This window comes from Eleutherodactylus coqui, chromosome 1, assembly GCF_035609145.1.
Source record: "Eleutherodactylus coqui strain aEleCoq1 chromosome 1, aEleCoq1.hap1, whole genome shotgun sequence".
In the NCBI taxonomy this organism is placed as follows: Eukaryota; Metazoa; Chordata; class Amphibia; order Anura; family Eleutherodactylidae; genus Eleutherodactylus; species Eleutherodactylus coqui.
In genome coordinates this window covers 190,437,008-190,457,557 of record NC_089837.1, presented here as the reverse complement: position 1 = coordinate 190,457,557, position 20,550 = coordinate 190,437,008, and the positions used below count along the sequence as shown (strand labels likewise).

Sequence of the window (20,550 nt, the reverse complement as noted above, 5' to 3'; positions counted from 1 at the left end):
TCTATTTCTTCAACGGTAGTGTGTGGAGTGAGAGTGCCGGTAGCATGACGGTACCTTCAACCCTCATGTGGTGAAGAATGGAAGAAAGGTTCCCGGATGACTTAACCCCTGGAACCCTATCCTAGGGGGGAGAAAGAGAAGGAGCCTGCCGTGCAGAGTTCAGACACCTAGTGACCTTGTTCGCCTCAGAACTTGCACAAGTGATTTGATAAATTCCCCCATAGTTTTTGACATAAGCAACTGTACAAAATGTTCATTAAAGAGTAGTTTTTATTTTGTAACTCCAGATCTGGTTACATGCATCAACCTAATTCAGTGTAACTTAATTATGTATATTACTCGCATTTATTATTACTTTGGCTGCAGAATGGAAAATTCCTCAAAATGGATGTATTGTTGCTTTCATACCCCTCAGAGCCCACCTAGAACCATCAATATTTTCTTTGTAAATACCTAAAGTGAACACTGGCTCCCTTATAGAGGTCAATGAAAAGTACACCGGACACAGGTATGGATCTGTTTTTTGGGTATCTTGAATCCCAGACTTTTCTGATGTAGGCAAACACTGCAGGTGAATAACCGGTAAGATATTGAGACTATTCTTTGGAGGGGAATCCACAATCTCACCATCAGTCTTGTTCCAGTGCACACCCCAAAGATGGACTCCGTGTATAAAAATTCCTTCATGAGGTGGATCTCTGATCTAAAAAAAAAATATTCACAATCCATCAAAACATAATATTTTTCTGAACACTCCAGAAATGTTGCATTGTATACAAAACTTGCCTAGGGTTTGATTCATACATCACAACATGCCTTCAAAAATGCAAGTGTGTATTAAAAAAATACATTGTATTTTTTTTTTTCAAGCCTCAAAAAAATCCACCAAAAAGTGTAAAGGAAACCTTAAAGGCATATTCTTATCAAAACAAAGAAGTGTTCACTGAAACAGAGCCCAAAAGAACTAAACAAACTCAAGTCCCTATTTGTCACATGCGCCATTTTTGTTTGTCCAAGTAAGCCTTGGTAATAACATTGGCTTATATGATTATGTCTGATAACCATGACACAATAAGATCTCATCACACTATGTACACTCCTGGTTTTGGCTTACAAATACGGATTCTAAATCCTGCCATGTGGATGAGGATCGTAGCTACAGCTCGTTTGCTGTGGAGCCTATTCCTGCGAGTGGATAGTGACTGCACATACACGACCGCATCTACATTAAAAACTAAATCAAACTGGGACATTTTCTAGATAGAATATGGTCTGAAATACGAGAACCACCAGTCTCCCTTTGTGGCATGTCTGATTAATGTCATGAAAACTGATTTTGGATAACCCAATTAAGCTAAAAAAAAACCAATTACTTACATGTTCCTTGTCTCTTTGTGTTATTTCTGTTTTAAACTCTATGGCGTCCACATTTCCAGTTCTCTCTGAGTATCTGTGAATTGCCTCTTGTTTCAGTACAGACAGTAGGCCTTTTGGATTGTGAAATGCTCCAAGCCAATATATTGGCATTTTTTCACAACCCTGTTTATGTGAAGTAAAAATAAGTTTCAATAGAAGCTATTCTATTAGGAAGAGCAAAGTTCACTAGAAACGCAACACTTTGTAGCCTTTTGACTTTGATTCACACAACATAGTTATAAATGAAGATGAGCTTATACCGTAAATTGAACAAAGAGCAGAACTCCTTTGCAAATATTGCATCTTAAGTCTCATTTATACATAACGATTATCGTTCAAAATAAGTTCAAGTGACCAAAAATGAGCGATAATTCATTACATGTAAACGCGGCCATCATGCACTTTTCGTCTGGACGATGATTTTAAGGTGAACTTAAAATCCATCGTTCAGCCTCAGAAATATAAAGTATCTCTCAACAGGCCACATGTTGTATTCTTCCGGGAGCCATGTGAAGAACAAGGCAGCTGTGCGCACAGCTGGGCGTGTGATTAGTCACATGCGCTGCTCTGCAGACAGCTCCTGGAGGCCAATTTACATGTAAATGAAGATGATAAAGTGTTAATGAGCATTACTGGCCTTTAACACTTTATTCAAAATGATCGTTAAAACTTTCCATCATTTGAAAGATTATCTTTGCATGTAAATGGGCTTTTAGGGAAGACATTCCTGATAAGCAAACCCGACTGCAGTTATTGAGAGAAAACTGAATATAATTGTAGAAGATGATTATAAACAATTAGGACTAAAATGCTTGATTTTCTATTAGTTGTAATTGATTTTCTTCAGCTATAAGACAAGACTATCCAAATGTAATAATAAGTATAAAATATTTTCAACAACAGGACTAAGGCTCTTTTAACATAGAGCGATAAAATATTTGAATGTGCAAACGATGACAGAGTTCACTCATGCAGCCTATTTATACAGGCAGATAAGGCTAACTTCATACGGGCGAGCGTGATATGGTTCCCCATATCGTGCTTACCATTCATATGAAAGCCCTGAGGATGCAAGAAAACAGCCTCACGTCACTTTGGGGATGAAGGGAATCCTGTCAGTCGCGGTAGGGGATGGCAGAGTTTCTCCCATTGTTTTCAATGGGAGATCTCGCATTGTGTGCACCTAGTACATGGTGCGATGCTGCCGCCGGCCCCATTAACAACAATGGGCGGTGCGATGCGAGAGTACACAGCGTGATAGAACATGCTGCGATTTGTTTCCCACATTGCGGTGCCTTGCAGGGAAACATCGGTCATGTGCAGGACCCCATTCAAAAGAGTGAGTGTGAGCGACTGAGCAATCGCTGTTTACATCCAACAACATGTAAACTAGTGAATAATGATGTTTATTTCTGCATAAATTGAAGGAGAAGCGAATGAATTCTTCATCATTCAATCATTGCCTGTGTTTACACTGAACAATTATCATTCAAATTCACACAATTTAACATTTTTTTGAATGATTGTACTGTGTAAAAGAGGCCTTATATGCATAATGAAAATCAGTCTCGATATTGCAGATATTTTGCCATTCGTCCATGTTAAACAATAGCCCATGTGCATACACTCAGTCAAATGAGTAGGTGCGATTTCCTTTTGATTTTCAGACCAATTTTTTGGTTCAAAAATTGGACAGAAAAAAAGCCTTCATTTACCATTAATGCTACAGGAGGTAAGATTACGTTTTGGCTGCGATGTACTTAATGCAACATTCTTTTGTTTTCAGGGTGACAGAGCCACTGCCAGAGATGTCTAAAGCTGCCTTCTCACCTTTCTACGTTCCAAACACATACACGCTCATCCGACATTCATACATGTATAAGGCTGCCAGCGACCTAGTTATTGGTTATGCGAGCGTTTGCAGGCAGCTATCTACTGTGTATGACCTATATAAGAGTCTTTATTAGAATATCCCAAAGAGAATATACAGTACTGTGCAATAACCAGAACATGACAGAAGGGAAGAATGGCCTAATGTGCCTTTACGTACCAGCTGAAGTAGCTTCTCAAAGTGTGTTACTCTCTGTTGTAAATCTTGTATAAAGTATGCGACAGAGCAATCAGATGGGCAAGATAAATTCCATGCCATGTTACACCAGCGTGCTGGAGGTCTTCTCTTACACAATTCATGAATTATGGGAATCATGTTAGAATCTGAAAGTTGATCTCCTAAAATGTCAGGTGATTCCAAGGAATTTTTTATAATCTTCATAAATGGAGAGAAAAAAAACAGTTGTCAAATTGCTGAATTTGAAAATTGGGGAAGATTTATGAAAACTAAAAAAAACCAAAACTGTTTTTGTTGCCCATAGCAACCAATCACAGCGCATGCTTCATTTTCCAAAAGCACTATAAGAAATGTCATAGTAAATAAACTTTTATACTCAAGAATGTGTATCACAGTGCCCTTAAGGCCCTTTTACATGGGGCGACTCTCGGGTACAGAAGTGCCCAACGGTCATCCCAGTAATATCATTCTGTGCTTTTACACAGGAGCGATCATTGTTCAGTGAACGGAGACAAAGTGGTATGGAAATTGCTTGATCGACAGGGGAAGACTGGCCATTGAATCCTCCTAAAAAATCACGGTGGGTCAGTTGGATGGGGAGATTGTGCAGTGGTCTGGAAAACGAATGCCGGTGGCTGAAGAACTGATGACTCAAAAATGTCTGTGTGTCAAACTCTGCAGATGGAGAAGTAAAGGGAAAATAAACGACCCCAGTCATAGGTGACATCCCCAGTGATTACTATATGTAACTGGACTATGTGTACTGAAACAGTGTGCTGGTCTCTTCTGCTGTATGGTCACTGTATGAGGGTAATATTGGCCTTTGTGTACATTTTGCAGTAACACTTGAGGGATATTTATGTAGTCATAGTCTGTGGGTAATATTTGGCTCATATACATTTGTATTGGTAACATTATATATTTTTTAAACCTTCCCTAAGGCTTTTTGGATCCTGGTTACTTATCTGGGACTCAAGCACCTGACATTATTGGGTTTGCTCTACGCCTTTCCTTTCTCTCACTGAAAAACAAAAGGGCAGTGCCGCCACTCTCAGCTACTACTAGCTGCAGCAGCAGCAACATTAGGCCCACAGTTAAGTCTGCTCACAGGACTTGTGCAGCCTGAGCATTCTTTAAAACTGCAGGTGTTGACAGAAGAGTGCTCATCAGTAAGATCTGTGGTAAGTGTTTAAAATATGGCAAGAACATAAACAACCTCAACACAACGTGTATAAACAGCCACATGAACTCCCACCACCCACTGCTTTGGGAAGCCCACCTGGGCCAGAGGACAAAGAGTCAGCCTCATCCTTCATCCTCCTCTCTATTCACGCAGTAGCCTCTGAGCACAGAGAGGCAGTTTTGTGTAGGGGCAGTAGTACACCTACATCCGGCCTCTCCTCTGCAACTGATGACCTGGAGCCTTCAAAGCCAGAAGTAGGAAATGGAGAGCAAAAGTTGATCCACCACTATCACCACCACTTTCACTGACATTGACATCTACCCCATATTCCAGCATGTCCCAGTTCAGCTGCCCACCCTCCATCCCCCACCTACAGGAACAAAAAGAAAATCCTAACCATCCATAAGTACGGAGCCTAAGCAGAAGCATTACATAGCTCCTTGCAACGGAAATGCTGCTCTTTGGGCTAGTGGACACAGACACCTTCTGCAACGTGATGCTCCATGCTAACCCACAGTACCAAATTCCCAGTTGCCATTTTTTTGCGCAAAAAGCCATCCCTGCCTCACACCGCCATGTGAGTAATAACATGTCCCTGGCATTACAGAACACAGTCAGTGGCAGGGTGCACCTGACTACAGACACATGGTCCAGCAAGAATGGCCAGGAACATGTTATATCTTTAATTGCACACTAGGTCAATGTCCTGTAGGTGGAACATGAAACGAAAAGTGGTGGTTCATGGTAGCCCCAAGACTCATGGAACATTCATCTGTGTCTGTTCCCTTGTCACCCCCTTCTTCTCCTCCTTCTTTTCCTCCACCTCTTCCTACCACCTTTCAACACCCTCCACACCCGGCAGATATCCGTATGTGAAAAAACCCGGCATCCATGTAGCGCTGCAAGTGGTAAACGCCAACATGCTGTCCTAAAACTAATATGTCTAGGGGAGCATAGCCATATGGCTGAAGAGCTGTTGATGGCTCTGCAGGCCCAGGTTGACACATGGCTAACACTGCACATAGGAAACTCTGCTGGCATTTTCAGCATTCACACACAGCTACCTCTTGTCTGGCAGAGGTGCAGTGACAGTTTGGGCCACCACCCAAATGCCTCATCTGTGACGTGCCTACATAAGAATGAAACAGGCGTAGATTACACCTGATGTAGCAGATTCCACTGGTTAGTCAGCATGCTGGCAATTTTTTTTATCAGATGTGACTGAGTAAAGATTTATATCAAAGACCACACTCTGCCCTCAAGCTGCTGCTGCTGATGGTGGAGTAAGAAATGTTGCTGCTCTCCTTCTCCTGCTTCCGCCATGTTTCCACCTTATACCTCCCCCCTCCCAAATGCAAAATGCGGAGCTACAGCTCTCATGTTTCCACAAGGAACACACTCTGTCCTCAAGGTCCTGTTGCTGCTGGTCTTCTTATCCTGCTTTCGCCATGTTTCCTCCTCTTTCTCCTTCACCCAAAATGAAAACTTTCTAAATCACAAGAAAAAGCTACAGCTCTACAGCTTTTTCCTGGAGAAGGTCTGTGCTCGGCTGTTCTGTTCACCTGGTAGAATTTGTTCCACCGTGTACTCCAGTGTTTTTTTCAGACACGATAAACATATTACATAACTAAATAATCAAGGAATATTAAAACTTAATAACCTACACTGATACTCACCAGCAGATTGTTTCTAATTTCAGATATCAGTGACATAAGGTGACTAAGTTCTTTCTTTAAAAACAGATTAAATGGCGTGTCTCCTCCCAGTTTTTTTATGCGGTCATTGATAAAATCCTTGTAGCAGAAAAAATAATTAGAAATAAATAATTATATATATTGCTAGTGTGGTCTATAAAAATATACTAGTGTCACAGGTATATTATAATTGTATTTGTCAAGAGAGCTGTCAAAATTATTGTAAAATGCATAATTTTGTCAACTCCACTAAGCAAGCAACTAATAACACTATTGAAAAATTCCCCAATATCCTTCAACTTTTTAACTGATCTAAGTGAGGCAAATACAGATTTTAGGCAGTGCAGTCTCTGATACTTAGCAGACATCATCCTGATTTATAGAATTATTCCTGTTTTCTCTTCTTCTATGTGTGCTAGCAATCCCATGATGCATTAGCATTGCATTACATGACCAGCTAGAGCCAATACCATTTCTGCCTGCTGAGAGGATAGTGTGATAAGTGAGCTAAAGACCCTAAGAGTACTTACACATGGACCAGAATAGTCTGCTTGGAAGTTATCCATACCAAGATCCGCATGTCTAACATGTGGATGTTGCAATGGATTTGCAATCGTGACATTGCAGCATTTCTGCCTCATGTCCGCATCAAAATACAGATCTTAGACATGAAGATTTTCGTGCAGATAGCTTTCACCTGGACTATTCCGGTCTGTGTGAAAGCACCCTATGTATACAGTTAGGGAGGATGAACTATAATCTCCATTATAACACAGTCACAGGAGCCTCTAATATCGTCATCAGTAGCTATGATAGGAGTTTGTCTCCCTCCATGAAAAGCCTGTCTGGTACAGTCCATTCCATTTCATAATACAGGAAGTTCTGGTGAAGGAAATAGTAACTTCTTGAGAGAACATTATTCAACTTGACCCAAGTTCCAGGAATGTTCAAATAGAAAAGAATAACTAATCAAGATAATACTAGCTGACTTATATCTACTGGAGGACTAGTTACATAATGAAAGAATAAAAACTTCCACAGGAATGGCCCTTTAAATATATTTCGCCTTTGATCCTATACTCTAGCTACAATTATTAGAATCTCAGTGAGCATTATTTACACAAATTAGAAAAAGACATATTTACCCGACTCCATCCTCGTGGTAGTTTGGACAAAATGGAAGCACAGAGGTCATATATCTCTGTCAGCCTGGGGGTATATATATCAGCAGAGTTGGGCAAAATCTCTGGTAGAGTCAATGTTAAGGAACGAGGTCTTGGAGATGTAACCGGTTTTACACCTTATCAAAAAGCACATAAAATGTATTATTAGTCATTACATAACTATTGACATGTTATGTAGTAAGAATGGTATTATGCATTTTATAGGGTATGTATGTAAGAATATTAGAGAATATCTGTGGTGTTCTTCATTAATGGAACCAAAAATACATGCAGTTTTATAATTGTAACTTACTTCGTCCCTCATCTTCAGCTGAATGAAGGCTCTTTTACACATAATGAGTGTTGGGCAAGCAATGCCTGACATTCGTCCCACTGCATACTCTCTCCTGTGCTGTTACACAGGAGCGAGTATCGCTGAATCGCTTATAGCATGGCCAGCAGAGGAAGGGGGAGTGTGTGGCTGGAGGAGAGTTTTTTCCTCGCTCTCCCCGCCCCTCTCCATTCACTGTAATCATAAATGGCTGACATAAAACTGGAAGAAGTGGGGTACCACAAGGCTATCTCCTAGGCCCAGTGTTGTTCAACATTTTTATAAATGATTCAGAGGAGGGAATTGATCAAATTTGCTGACAACACAAAGCTTGGAGGGATAGCTAACACTGGAAAAGAAAGAGAGAGGATTCGAAAAATCTAGACAAGGTGGTGAGTTCTCCTTCAATGGAAGTGTTCAAACAGAGGGTGGACAGACGTGGTCCTGTATTGAGCAGGTGGTTAGACCCAATGACCCTGGAGGTCCCTTCACACTCTATGATTCTGTGAGAATGTGGAACTACAACAGTTGTAAATGCCAATCTGTGGCAGAAATCTAAAGCTCAGCTCTGAGATTTTTTCCATTGATTATGTGGTGGAACCACATCATTATTTTTCAATGCAGAAAATCCACATTTCCTATACTAGGTGTGGATTTGTTGCAAAATTGCTGCAGATTATGCCCTTTACACTTTAACCCCTTAAAGGGGTTGTCCCGCGAAAGCAAGTGGGGTTATACACTTCTGTATGGCCATATTAATGCACTTTGTAATATACATCGTGTATGAAATATGTGCCATACAGAAGTTATATACTCACCTTCCCTGCGCTGGCGTCCCCGTCTCCATGGTGCCATCTAATTTCAGCGTCTAATCGCCCGATTAGACGCGCTTGCGCAGAAGGGTCTTCTCCCTTCTGGTCGGTCCAGGGACAAGCGGCGTTCTGGCTCCGCCCCGTCACGTGTGCCGATTCCAGCCAATCAGGAGGCAGGAATCGGCAATGGACCGCGCAGAGCCCACGGTGCACCATGGGAGAAGACCCGCGGTGCATCGTGGGTGAAGATCCCGGTGGCCATCTTGGAGGAAAAGAAGGAAGAAGTTGCAGAGAGGGGATTCGGGTAAGTAAAATTTTTTTTTTTAATTTCAACACATCCCTTGGGTTTGTCCTGCGCTGAACGGGGGGCCTATGCAAAAAAAAAACAACCCTGTTTCGGCGCGGGACAACCCCTTTAAGGACATGGCCTATTTTGGCGTTGAGGACCAAGCGATTTTTGGTATTTTTCCATCTCCATTTTTCAAAAGCCATAACTTTTTTATTTTTCCGGCAACGCGGCCGTATAAGGGCTTGTTTTTTGCGTGGCGAGCTGTAGGTTTATCGGTGCCACTTTTAAGTACATAGACTACATTGTAAAACTTTTATTATTTTTTTTATGATAAACAGGGAGAGAAAACGGATCAATTATGCCATAGATTTTTTTTTTTACAGCGTTAATCATGCAGCATAAATGACACAATACATATTTTCTGCGGGTCGGTACGATTACGATACCAAAATTCTTATATTTTGTTAGGTTTCTCCACTTTTTTGCAATAAAAACCCCCTTATTTTGGAAATCTTTTTTTTTCTCTATCGCTGCATTCAAAGTCCTGTAACTTTTTTATTGTTTTATTTATTCTATGTACGGAGCTCTATGAGCGCGCTCCCTCTGTTGCAGCGGGAGGCCGGCTATCACTGACAGCCGGCTCCCGCTGCGGGATAGTGCGAGATCAGTCATGATCTCGCGCTATCCCGATGACGTAAGGGTACGTAATTTTACGAGAATTACCAGCCTGCCATGACGTACCCTTACGTCATAGGGCGGAAAGGGGCTAAAGACTGAAAGGTGCAGCAATTCAATAACAAATCCGAATCAAAATCTGCCTTGTGTAAATCCACCCTTAATTGTCTAAAGTAACATAGAGTTTATATGTCCTCTTCTAAGATGATCACGACCGAAAGTGTATCCAGGAAATGTAGTAATATTATGTAGGACTTCTTGTACTCTGCTGATCTGAGTCTTTAGACAAACAATAAATAATTGAAAGACGCATTTCTTAAGCCGCTTTCACGCAGCCAAGAAAATCACGCAGTTTGTGTGTTGCGAGACGCATATGAACCCTATTCTTTTAAATGGGGTCATATACATGAACAAATTTTTCCAGCATCACAGTGCGGTAAAAAATTGCTGCATGTCCAATCTTTATGCGTTCCTTGGAACACAATATGATTGTTCCCAGCAAGAGAAACCACGTAATCTTGTAGATATGATACCTTTTAATGGCTAACAAAAATACATGATATATTTGTATTTTTGTTAGCCATTAAAAGGTATCATATCTACAAGATTACGTGTTTTCTCTTGCTGGGAACAATCACATTTTGCTCTATTGGCTAACAGCGTACCAAACCTTTGTTTTCATTGTACCTTGGAACACCTCACCCATTGTTTTCAATTGAGCTGGAAAACACATCAAACGGCGTGCGCTGTGCACGCGAGTGAGATGCAAGGTTTCCCATTGAAAACAATCGCAACTGTACTGAATAAGAGGCGTGTTTGACCCAAAAATGTCTTGCATCTGCGGGGACATCTCTCGTGCACGAGCATAATATCGGGCTGAGTTTCATGGCCCGATATTGCGCTTGGGCATGTGAAACTAGTCTTACAGTGTATTTAGACAAGCGAGTTTCACACACGCATTTAGTCAGTTTGCAATATGAACAGAATATCTGTTTATTCACATCAGCGTCTTTTCTCTCGGACCAATGCTCCAAGATAGGAAGGTGGCTGCATTTTTGGGTGATTCGTACTTTAGATCTGCCCACTAATTCCTATGGTAGAAAAAAAAAATCACAGTGCACTCACATACAGATGCGCTTTGCATGCGAGATACAACTTTTACCATTTTAAGGCTAGTTTTACACAGGCAATCGCAATTTTGCCATAAAAAGGAGGTTTCTTAGAGACACATGGGAGATAAAAAAAAGAGCATGCCACCATTCTTTAGGCCTCCTTCCCACGAACGGATTTACGCTGCGTAAATTCGCGGCAAAAATCCGCTGCGTTGCCCCCTGCTATTAGGTTCTATTGAACCTAATAGCACAATGCTCACGGTGCGGAATTCCATCGGGGAATTACGCACCGTGAAATCTCCCGTTCTTACCCGCAGCATGTTCTGTTTGCCGCGGGTGTACGCGCTGACGGCTTCCATTGCAGTCAATGGAAGCCATCCGCTCACGCTATCTCCCGCTGCAACCAGCGGAAGATAGCGTGAAAAAACGCTTCCCCGCCTACCGCCGCGCGTCATATGACGCGGCCGGCGCGTCACGTGACACGGCCGGCCGCGTCATGTGACGCGGTGGGCGTGTCACATGACGCGACGGCGGTGGGCGGGGAAGCGTCTTTACGCTATCTTCCGCTGGTAAGTATGGGGTCTCTGGGGGGCGCCGTGACGGGCTTCACTGCGGAATATTACGCGGCGGAGCCCGTCACGCTCGTGTGAAGCCGGCCTTACTCTCATAACATCACATGAGTGAAAAAAATCGCTATAGGAAGGAAACCATTGTAAATCATTGGTTTCTTAATCTGCTTTTTTACTGACTCCGCATCCCAAGAAAATTGCACGATTTTCTCGCTCGTGTGAAACTACCCTAATTATTGGAAGCACGTGGCGTTTTTTCACGCATATGAAAGCGCTTCTACATAGATGCAATGCATTTTTTAATGCCAACCTGTATTGCAATCGCTGAAAAATCACAGTTAAATACAGTAAGAGGTAGGTCAGATTTTCTTGGACCTACGTCACACTTGCCCATGTGAATGCACCCTTATTTGGAGGGGAGCAAACATGGTTAAGTTTCTTTGAGCACAAAACTCCTAAACACCTTTTACAGAGAGAGCATTGTAGACCCACAGTGGCGAGTGTTCCACATTACAATGGTCTTCTCCCTACTCATCTACAGCGTACATGGCTTTAAGGATCAGCTACTTATAACAAAATACATACAAGGAAATACTGATAGCAACTATTATCTAAATGCTTAGATTGTGTACAAAAAACACTGTAGACATGTACCTTTCTGAAATGTTGGTGAGGATTTTTCACCATATCGCCAGAGCCCTTGTTTAAATCCATAAAGTTGGCTGAGTTTTGAGATGACATAACCTTGTTCACTGAATGGAACCTGAATAAGAAGTACAGGCATGAATGCAGAAGATGTATTGCTGTATAGTGTGATACTGTATGCGGTGCAGTTATATTACCACTGGAGAGGGGTGCATATGGAAAGCTTCTGGAGTATCTAGTGAATACTGGGGTATGGATTCCAGTGCTTGCATCAGCAAAGCGAGGTTTGCATCCGGATCAAAGAAAGGGGATGGAATTCTGCATTTTACTGCAAAACAATATAAAAGGAATTAATGACAATTCACAACTTTATCGCTGTAGTTGCTAAAATCAGTTGTGCATCCGCAGCTGATTCTTGGATTCTGCGGATCTTGACGGATTTCTTATGTAGAAGTGCTGTGGAATTCTCCGCTATGGAAATTTTGCAGGATTTCCGTCCCATGAGAACATACCCGTTCATGCCCAGATTTACATTATTGAAAGAATACTCTGGGCAGAGTGATACACTGTGTTATACATAATGCAGAGGAGGTGGTGTAGGACACAGGGATTATCTCTGAAGTTCATTTAATTAACCTCGAGCGCTGCATTAAGGCCCTTTTACATGGTTCAATTATCGTTAGATGGAGCGGTTTGCTTAATAACTCTGAAATGTAAACACATGCAGTGAGAAAACGATCAATGATAAAACATTGATCGAATCTTTCAAGCAGACGTAAAGATCACCGCTGGTCTGCCGCTGCATTGTTCTGTCCAAACAGATGAACGACTACCTGTTTACTGTAGATGCAGATGGCTGGGCAGGACAGAATTATTTCCAGCTTACTCTACTTCACTAAGCGATGATTGCTCCTGTGTAAAAGTGCCCAAAAGTCTTTCCATTTAAAAGGGCCTTTAGATGTATACTGTAGCACAGTGTATTTATTTTGGCTGGGGTGTCCCTTTAAATAGGTATTTGAAATAGGTTATAATCACATACATTTAGTGAGGTCACTGTCCTTCTTTGTAGCGTTAGCGTTGATCCAGTAATCAATCATTGATGTCAAAACTGTCATGTCAAATTTATCTCCAACATTGCACCCATAAATTGTCTACAAGAAAAGACCATACATTGGACAATTAGGCACAGTTACCAATGACATTACTTCTGCACAATGTAACTGCCAATATGGACCTAGTAATAATTAGCTTTTGCCAAGGTACATAAGAGCAAAAAGAAATATCACTGAACAATACTGGCATAAAGCCTAACCTGTACTGAAAATAAGTCAAATCAAGATAGTTAAATGGAATACAGAAGGGTAAAAAATGTCATGACATGAACAAAGAAGATGGCGCAGGGGACATCATCCTGTTAGTCCTCACAGGAAAGACAGAGTATTTGTTCTGAAAAGGGTGACACTGTACTGGTACTTAACCCTGTTACACTCATATTTACACCCTATTATCCTAAGGCTTTCACACGACGCACAAATCTCGCACTAAGATAAACCCCATTTAAACCCCATTCAAGTCATATACACAAGCGATGGCTCACCGTGGCCATCGGTCACTGCTCCAAGCTTAAGGCTACCCTTAGTAGCCAGGAGTAAGGAAATTTTAAATTTCCCGGGCCCTCCCCAGCTTCTGCTCTTATGTCCACCATTTTACCGATGGGTGCATGTGCCGAAGTTGGGGAAAGGTCCACGGATAAAGATCCCATCAGGGGACATCGCCAAAGGCCTTAGGTAAGTAATTTCACCTCCCCTCATAAATTGGATCCGTGATGGGATATAAAATTTTAACTTGCTTTTTTTATTTTTACGTGATCGCCATTATCCATTGAATAGCAGCGGTCACGTGACCAGGGACCGCGTACCACAGCCCCCGTGAAATCTCCAGGCTCTCAGCTAAGTTTGGTAGCCAGGAGCAGGGAGATTTTAAATTACCCGGGCAATCCACAACTTTTGTGCATGCGTCCGCTATTTTGACGACAGGAGCATGCACAGAAGCATGTACGTAATTTCATCCTCCCTCACGAATATGATTCATGAGGGGAGATGAAACTTCAACTTTTTTATTTACACTTTTTTTTTTAACTTTTTCTTTACTTTAAATGATTGTTGTTATCCATTGGATAACAGTGATCATGTGATCGGGAACCGCATACAGCGGTCCCCAGTCATATCTCTCTGTCCCCGGCTGCAAATGTTAGCTGGGAGCAGAGGGATTTTAAATCTCCTGGGATGCGAGCCCTTCTGTGCATGTGCAGAAGGTGACGTAAGATCCTAGAGAAACCATATTACCGTGGGACATCGTGTAGGACGGGGGTGAGTATTTTCACCTCCCCTCATGGATACGATCCCCCCATGACAGCTCCAGGTTATCGGCTACCTCCGTCAGCCATCAGCATGGAGCTGTCACGTCCTCAGCCCACGTAGCTCCAATGCATTATTTTACCCGCACGATGATGAACGTTGTCCGAAAAAGAAAATAAACAACGCCAAAATTGCTTTTTTGGTCACCCTGTCTTCAAGAAAAAATGTAATAAAAAGCAATCAAAAAGTCATATGTATTCAAAAATGGTACCAACAGAAACTACAGGACGTCCCGCACAAAATGAGCCCCACACAACTACGTCGACAGAAAAATAAAAAAGTTATAGCAGTCAGAAGATGGAGACAGAAAATAATTTTAAAAATTTAAATATCTTTCAAAATATATATATAAGTAGTACAGCAAAAAAAAAAAACTATATAAGTTTAGTATCGTATTTGTTGCAGTTTGTGTGCCGTAGAAGCAAGACACACCAAATGTCGTTTTTTTTTTCCATTTCTCTCCACTTAGAATTTTGTTAAAGTTTTTCAGTACATTCTATGGTACATTAAACAAGCCCTCATAAAGTTAGATCGATGGATAAATAAATGAGTTAAGATGTTTTAAAAGGGGGGAGGAAAAAACAAAAATAGAAAAAAAACAACAAAGCTTGGTCACTAATCCTCAGAGGAAGCATGTTTTTATGTCCCTGAGGATTAAAGCCCACTTAGCTAGAACATAAAAAGGCAATGGGGCTGTCACTAAGGGGATCATTTATATTTGCCTTGTCCTTTTAGAACAAGCCAAAATATCTGAAGCAAAAAAATAATCACATACTTCTGATAGTAGGTATCTCACAGCAGTCCAAGATGGAAGCTTTCCTTCATTCACAAGGTCTTCTTTAAATTCATTCTTTAAGACTTCAATGCTTTCCTAGATATAATAAGAAAATGTAAAAAAGTATTAATTGCTTCAAAGATTTTCTATAAAAGAAGTTGAGTTTGTATAAGTGCTTCTGGACTGCCCGTGTCTTTAGATGTCTGGCTGGTCTGTGTATAGCACTGCGGAGAACATGGCTGCATGTAATTTGCATAGCTTCATGAAAACAGATCTAGCTTTCAGCTGGACTCTCTATAGAAACTCCAGAGAAGTTATATCAACATCTCTACCCTAATAAGCACCATGTATACAGATCAATACTTGGCAATGTTGCTTACTAAGCAAGCCACGGCAATCAGCTGGTCACTATGTGCCCTGTAACTGTAGGAGTTGCTAGGTCTTTCCTTCAGACCAGCTCTACAGTGCATATCAAAAGACTGGATTTCCCTTGTAGGTAAAGGTAAAGTCCCCTGGTGCAAGCACCAATCATGACGGACTCTTCTGGTGACAACACAACTTAAAGGGGTTGTCCCGTCGTTAATGTAATGACTTCTGTATGGCCATTACAATGCACTTTGTAATATACATTGTGCATTGTAAATTGGCCATACAGAAGTTATATACTTACCTACAGGGGTGCCCCTCCCTGTGTTGATGATTTCGTTACCCTTGGATCTGACTTTTGCGTTCTTTTTTCTGCATTCATCGAGCATGCGCAGATCGGGTCCCAGGTCTGTGGACGAGCCTTTGGATCGTCGCGCATGTGCAGTAGCGCTGCTCGGGCTGTGGGTGCGCGTCTGTTACTTCACGCATGCGCAGTAGCACCTACGGGCTCTGGAACGCACAGCGATCTGGCAGGAGGGTGAAGCCAATCCGGAGGGAGGGTGAGTATAGCACTTGGGGGGGAAGGAGGTGTGTACTGTCAATTTACTTGCGGGAAGGGGGTGGGGGAAGGGGCGTGGTCTGTTAATTTACTTGCGGGGTGTGGGAGTGGGGCGTGGGCTGTCAATTTACTTGTGGGTGGGTGGGGAAGGGTGCAGGCTATCAATTTACTTGTGGGTGCACGGGCTGTCAATTTACTTGCGGGGGCGGGTGGTGGGCCGTGGGCAGTCAATTCACTTGCAGGGGATGCGAGCTGTCAATTTACTTGCAGGGGGTGGGGGGGGCAGGGCACACTATCAATGTACTTTAAGGGGGGATGTTGACAAGTAGTCGCCACAGGGGAGGAGGGGTGCTGACAAGTAGTCGCCGCAGGGGGGAAAAGGGTGCTAACAGGTAGTCGCCGTGGGGGGGGGGTCAAGCTGTCACTGGTCCTGCAAGGGTGAGGGTAGGTGCTGTCACATTATACTTTGGCAGGGGGGTTGAGGGGTTGGTGCTGTCACATAACAGTTGGTAGAGTGCTGTCACATAGACTTGTCGGCGGAGGTGGGGGTGCTGTCACATAGACTTGTCGCCGGGGGCGAGGGTGCTGTCACATAGACTTGTCTCTGTAGGGTGCTGTCACATAGATTTGTCGCCGGGGGTGGGGGTGCTGTCACATAGACTTTTCGCCGGGGGTGGGGGGGGGGTGCTGTCACATAGTCTTGTCGTCGTGGGGTGCTGTCACAAAGTCTTGTTGCTGGGGGTGGGGGTGCTGTCACATAGACTTGTCACCGGGGGGGGGTTGGTGGGGTTCTGTCATATAGACTTGTCACCGGGGTTGGGGGTGCTGTCACATAGACTTGTCGCCGGGGGCGAGGGTGCTGTCACATAGACTTGTCTCTGTAGGGTGCTGTCACATAGATTTGTCACCGGGGGTGGGGGTGCTGTCACATAGACTTTTCGCCGGGGGTGGGGGGTGCTGTCACATAGTCTTGTCGTCGTGGGGTGCTGTCACATAGACTTGTTGCTGGGGGTGGGGGGGGTGCTGTCACATAGACTTGTCACCGGGGGCGGGGGGGTTGGTGGGGTTCTGTCATATAGACTTGTCGCCGGGGTTGGGGGTGCTGTCATATTGACTCGTCACCGTGGGGTGCTGGTACATAGACTTGTCACCGGGGGTGGGGGTGCTGTCACATAGACTTGTCACTGTGGGGTGCTGTCACATAGACTTGTTGCTGCGGGTGCCCTCACAGACTTGTTGCTGGGGGTGTGTGTGCTGTCACATAGGTGGTGTGTGTGTGCTTGTCGCTATGGGGTGCTGTAACATAGACTTGTCACTGTGGGGTGCTGTCACATAGACTTGTCACCGGGGGTGGGGGGTGCTGTCACATAGACTTGTCGCCGGGGCTGGGGGTGCTGTCACATAGACTTGTTGCCGGGGGTGGGGGTGCTGTCACATAGACCTGTTGGTGTGGGGTGCCATCACATAAACTTAGGGAGAGCACTGTGGGGAGGGGCACTGTGGGGGGGCATGTGTGTGGGAGCATGTTTGGTATTACTTTCACTTTTAATTACTTTCAATGGCAGTGGATTGCGATCCTCTGCCATTTAAAGTAATGATAGAGATCGCGATCTCCTGCTACTGCACTGACAGCTGTAGCAGGAGATTCCTTAATCTCCCCAGCGTGTCCCCTCATCACTGGACACTGACAGCACTGTCACAGCAGTAGCAGGAGATTGCACTGCTCTCCCATTGCTTTGAATGCGGCCGGGCGGCTGCTGGCTCCATTGAGAGCAATGGGGGCTCGCACGGAGAGAGAGCCATAGCGGGCTATCACTCACAACCTGATATCGCTCTCCCCATCACAGTGTGCATCTCCCATAATGACGCTAGTCTTCCAGTCATGTGACCGGCGTCATTGGGAGTGTGCACACTGAGGAGAGAGAGCAATGTATCATGGAAACTACCCGGGCGCCGCCACCTTTGAAAACTTTTGCAGGTCAGCTTTACAAGGAGAAGATAAGGAATAAAAAAGTTAACAAAATATCGATTTTTATGTTTAATGCTGTATTGTATGATGCTTTTACTTTACAGGGCATTAATGGAAAAAAAAATTTCTTGGCAGACTGTTTTTGCGGGGTGTTTTGCCATTGCCTTCTCCAGTCATCTTTTACCCCTCAACAAGCTGGGTACTCATTTTACAGACCTACATGCGCACAAAACTGCATCTATTAGAACCATTGGTTCTTTATAGTGTTCACATCTCCGTCTTTTGCGGGCGTGTAAATTCACGCACCTTCAAAAGATAGGACATCTGCGCGCCAGGAAGGTCTGCGTGTAAATATTCCCTGTGGGGAGTATCCTCATCACTGAACACTGTGACAGCACTGTCACAGGATTTTGTGATGATGGCACTCCCCGCTGGGAGTAAAGAATGCCCTCCCACAGCGGTCACAGCTGTGGCAGAGGATCGCAATGTTCTCCTATTGAAAGCAATGGTATGCAGGCAACCACTGCAGTGATTTTCGAGGAAGGGCTTCAAATATTAGCCCCTCCATGTAAATCATCCCTGGCTTGTGTACAAAATAAAAGTTCTTTCAGCAGGCGGGGATTTAAAAAACCTCGCCTCCTGAAAGGGCTGTGTGTGATTGGCTGAGCTTTTGGCCAATCAAAGGTAGCACTCTGCCATTGAATGACAGCTGAGCGCTCAGCCAATCACAGGCAGCGCAAAGACACAGCGCACAGATACAGTCCCCTCATCACTGAACACTGTGACAGTGCTGTCACAGTATTCAGTGATGAGGGAACCTTCGTGGAGCAGCTGCTCCAGTGTATGGGCAAAGTTTCATGCGTAAACTCTGCCTGTTCACGCGTCTACCAAGGAGCACATTTTTTTTGCTGTGCTAATTCAGGTATGTGAAGGCCTCGGTCCTGAAAGGGTTAAATTAAAAAACATACGGAGAATGTGGCTTTTCAAAAAACAGAAAGCAAACAGAATTAAAACTGAAATAAATTGATCAGTTTTTTTTTTTGCTTTTCTCTGCTCAGAAAATGGGGAGATAGAATTATATTTGAAAGGCAAAAACACAGATGTGAATGTTCTCTAAATGTGTTCGGTGCATTAAGCCATACCATTAATTCTGCACATCCAAATCGCATTACATCTGGACAATTCCATCCTTCTGAGGCTCCATACAATGTCCTGAAGCGAATGGCACAATGCAAGAAACAAAGATTGTGTAGAAGAGCAAGCCATTCTGGGCGGGAACTTGGAGCTAGCATTTCATGGTTAACAAACTTCCAAGAATGAATAATACCACGCCTTATATTCTGTAACATAAGAAAACACAGAAAAGCTCAGACTAGAGCAGCTAAAATGTTAGGAAATGCATAAAAGGAGTCCTTAAAGGGGTTTATCCATCCAGGACTAGAAATAAAGATCTCCTGCTGTTTTCCCAGAGAAAGCGCTATGTCTGTCAATGGGCTGTGTCTGGTATTGTATCTCATCCCCATTCAAGTGAATGGAGCTGAACTGTAATACCAGACACGGCTCACAGACAGACGGGGCTATTTCTTTCTACACAAGCCCATTTAATTTCTATATAGTATATGAGGCCTCTGCTGTGCGCAGACAAGCCTATTCCTTAATATACAGTGGATATAAAAAGGCTAAATGCCTGTTAAACTGCTATGTTTTTTTCATGTTAAAAAGATGAATAATTTTAGATTTATTTATGCCTTAAATGTGACCCATTATATCTACAATCCCATTGGAAAAAAAAAACTAAAATCTTTTAGGACTTAAACATTTAAATAAAAACCTCAAATAATGTGGTTGAATAAGTGTAAACACCCTTTTATATTTGGGGATGTGATTGTGTTCACAACTAGCCAATCAGATTTAAACTCATCCAAGATAGTAGTCAGCACCTCGCTGCTATTATTTAAAGTGATTTTGATTCACCCCATATAAAGTAAAGCTGTTCTTAGCAAATGCCATGGTCTACTTTACCGAGAAATGCTGCAAAGTGGTGAACAGGTAAGCAGAGTTTGCTCGCTCAAACCTTCCTGCAACCCAAGGTGAGAAATGCTCATGAAATAACTACAGCTGTATTTGCCTCCTCAGATGGGACTTTTAATATGTTAACTCACTCCTTATCCTCTTAAAGCTAAAAGGAAGTAAGTTTACTTCCTGTCTGTGCGGTACTTAATGCAACAGGATGCAAACTAATTTCATGTAGATGACGTGGGATCAGATGTAGAGCCCACACAGTCCTGCCACGGGAGCCTGCTGTTACTAATAGCAACAGCAGGGATACATAAGGACAGCGATCCCGCTATTAACTCCCTACATGCCACAATCTATATAGGTCGCGGCATGTAAAGGGTTCACGCTATATCCGACAATTAATAATAATCTTAATTTCTATAGCGCCAACATATTCCGCAGGGTTTACAAGACAGGGGGAACAGAAACAAAACCACGGTTATATGAAG

At 43.1% G+C, this 20,550-nt stretch overlaps 1 protein-coding gene across 1 annotated transcript in view; it reads right to left on the bottom strand.

The window, feature by feature from the left end:
• Nucleotides 1–269: 269 nt before the first annotated feature.
• LOC136572709 (uncharacterized) overlaps nt 270–20,550 on the bottom strand; it is a 346,665-nt gene continuing 326,384 nt past the window's right edge. Inside the window, exons 98-107 of the mRNA XM_066573580.1 lie at nt 19,186–19,383; nt 15,150–15,245; nt 12,997–13,108; nt 12,155–12,285; nt 11,967–12,075; nt 7,507–7,661; nt 6,344–6,460; nt 3,467–3,682; nt 1,378–1,539; nt 270–703 (exon numbers count right to left, since the gene is read on the bottom strand). Coding sequence (XP_066429677.1) covers nt 380–703; nt 1,378–1,539; nt 3,467–3,682; nt 6,344–6,460; nt 7,507–7,661; nt 11,967–12,075; nt 12,155–12,285; nt 12,997–13,108; nt 15,150–15,245; nt 19,186–19,383 — 1,620 coding nt within the window. The 3' untranslated portion in view covers nt 270–379. The remainder of the gene's footprint in view (nt 704–1,377; nt 1,540–3,466; nt 3,683–6,343; nt 6,461–7,506; nt 7,662–11,966; nt 12,076–12,154; nt 12,286–12,996; nt 13,109–15,149; nt 15,246–19,185; nt 19,384–20,550) is intronic.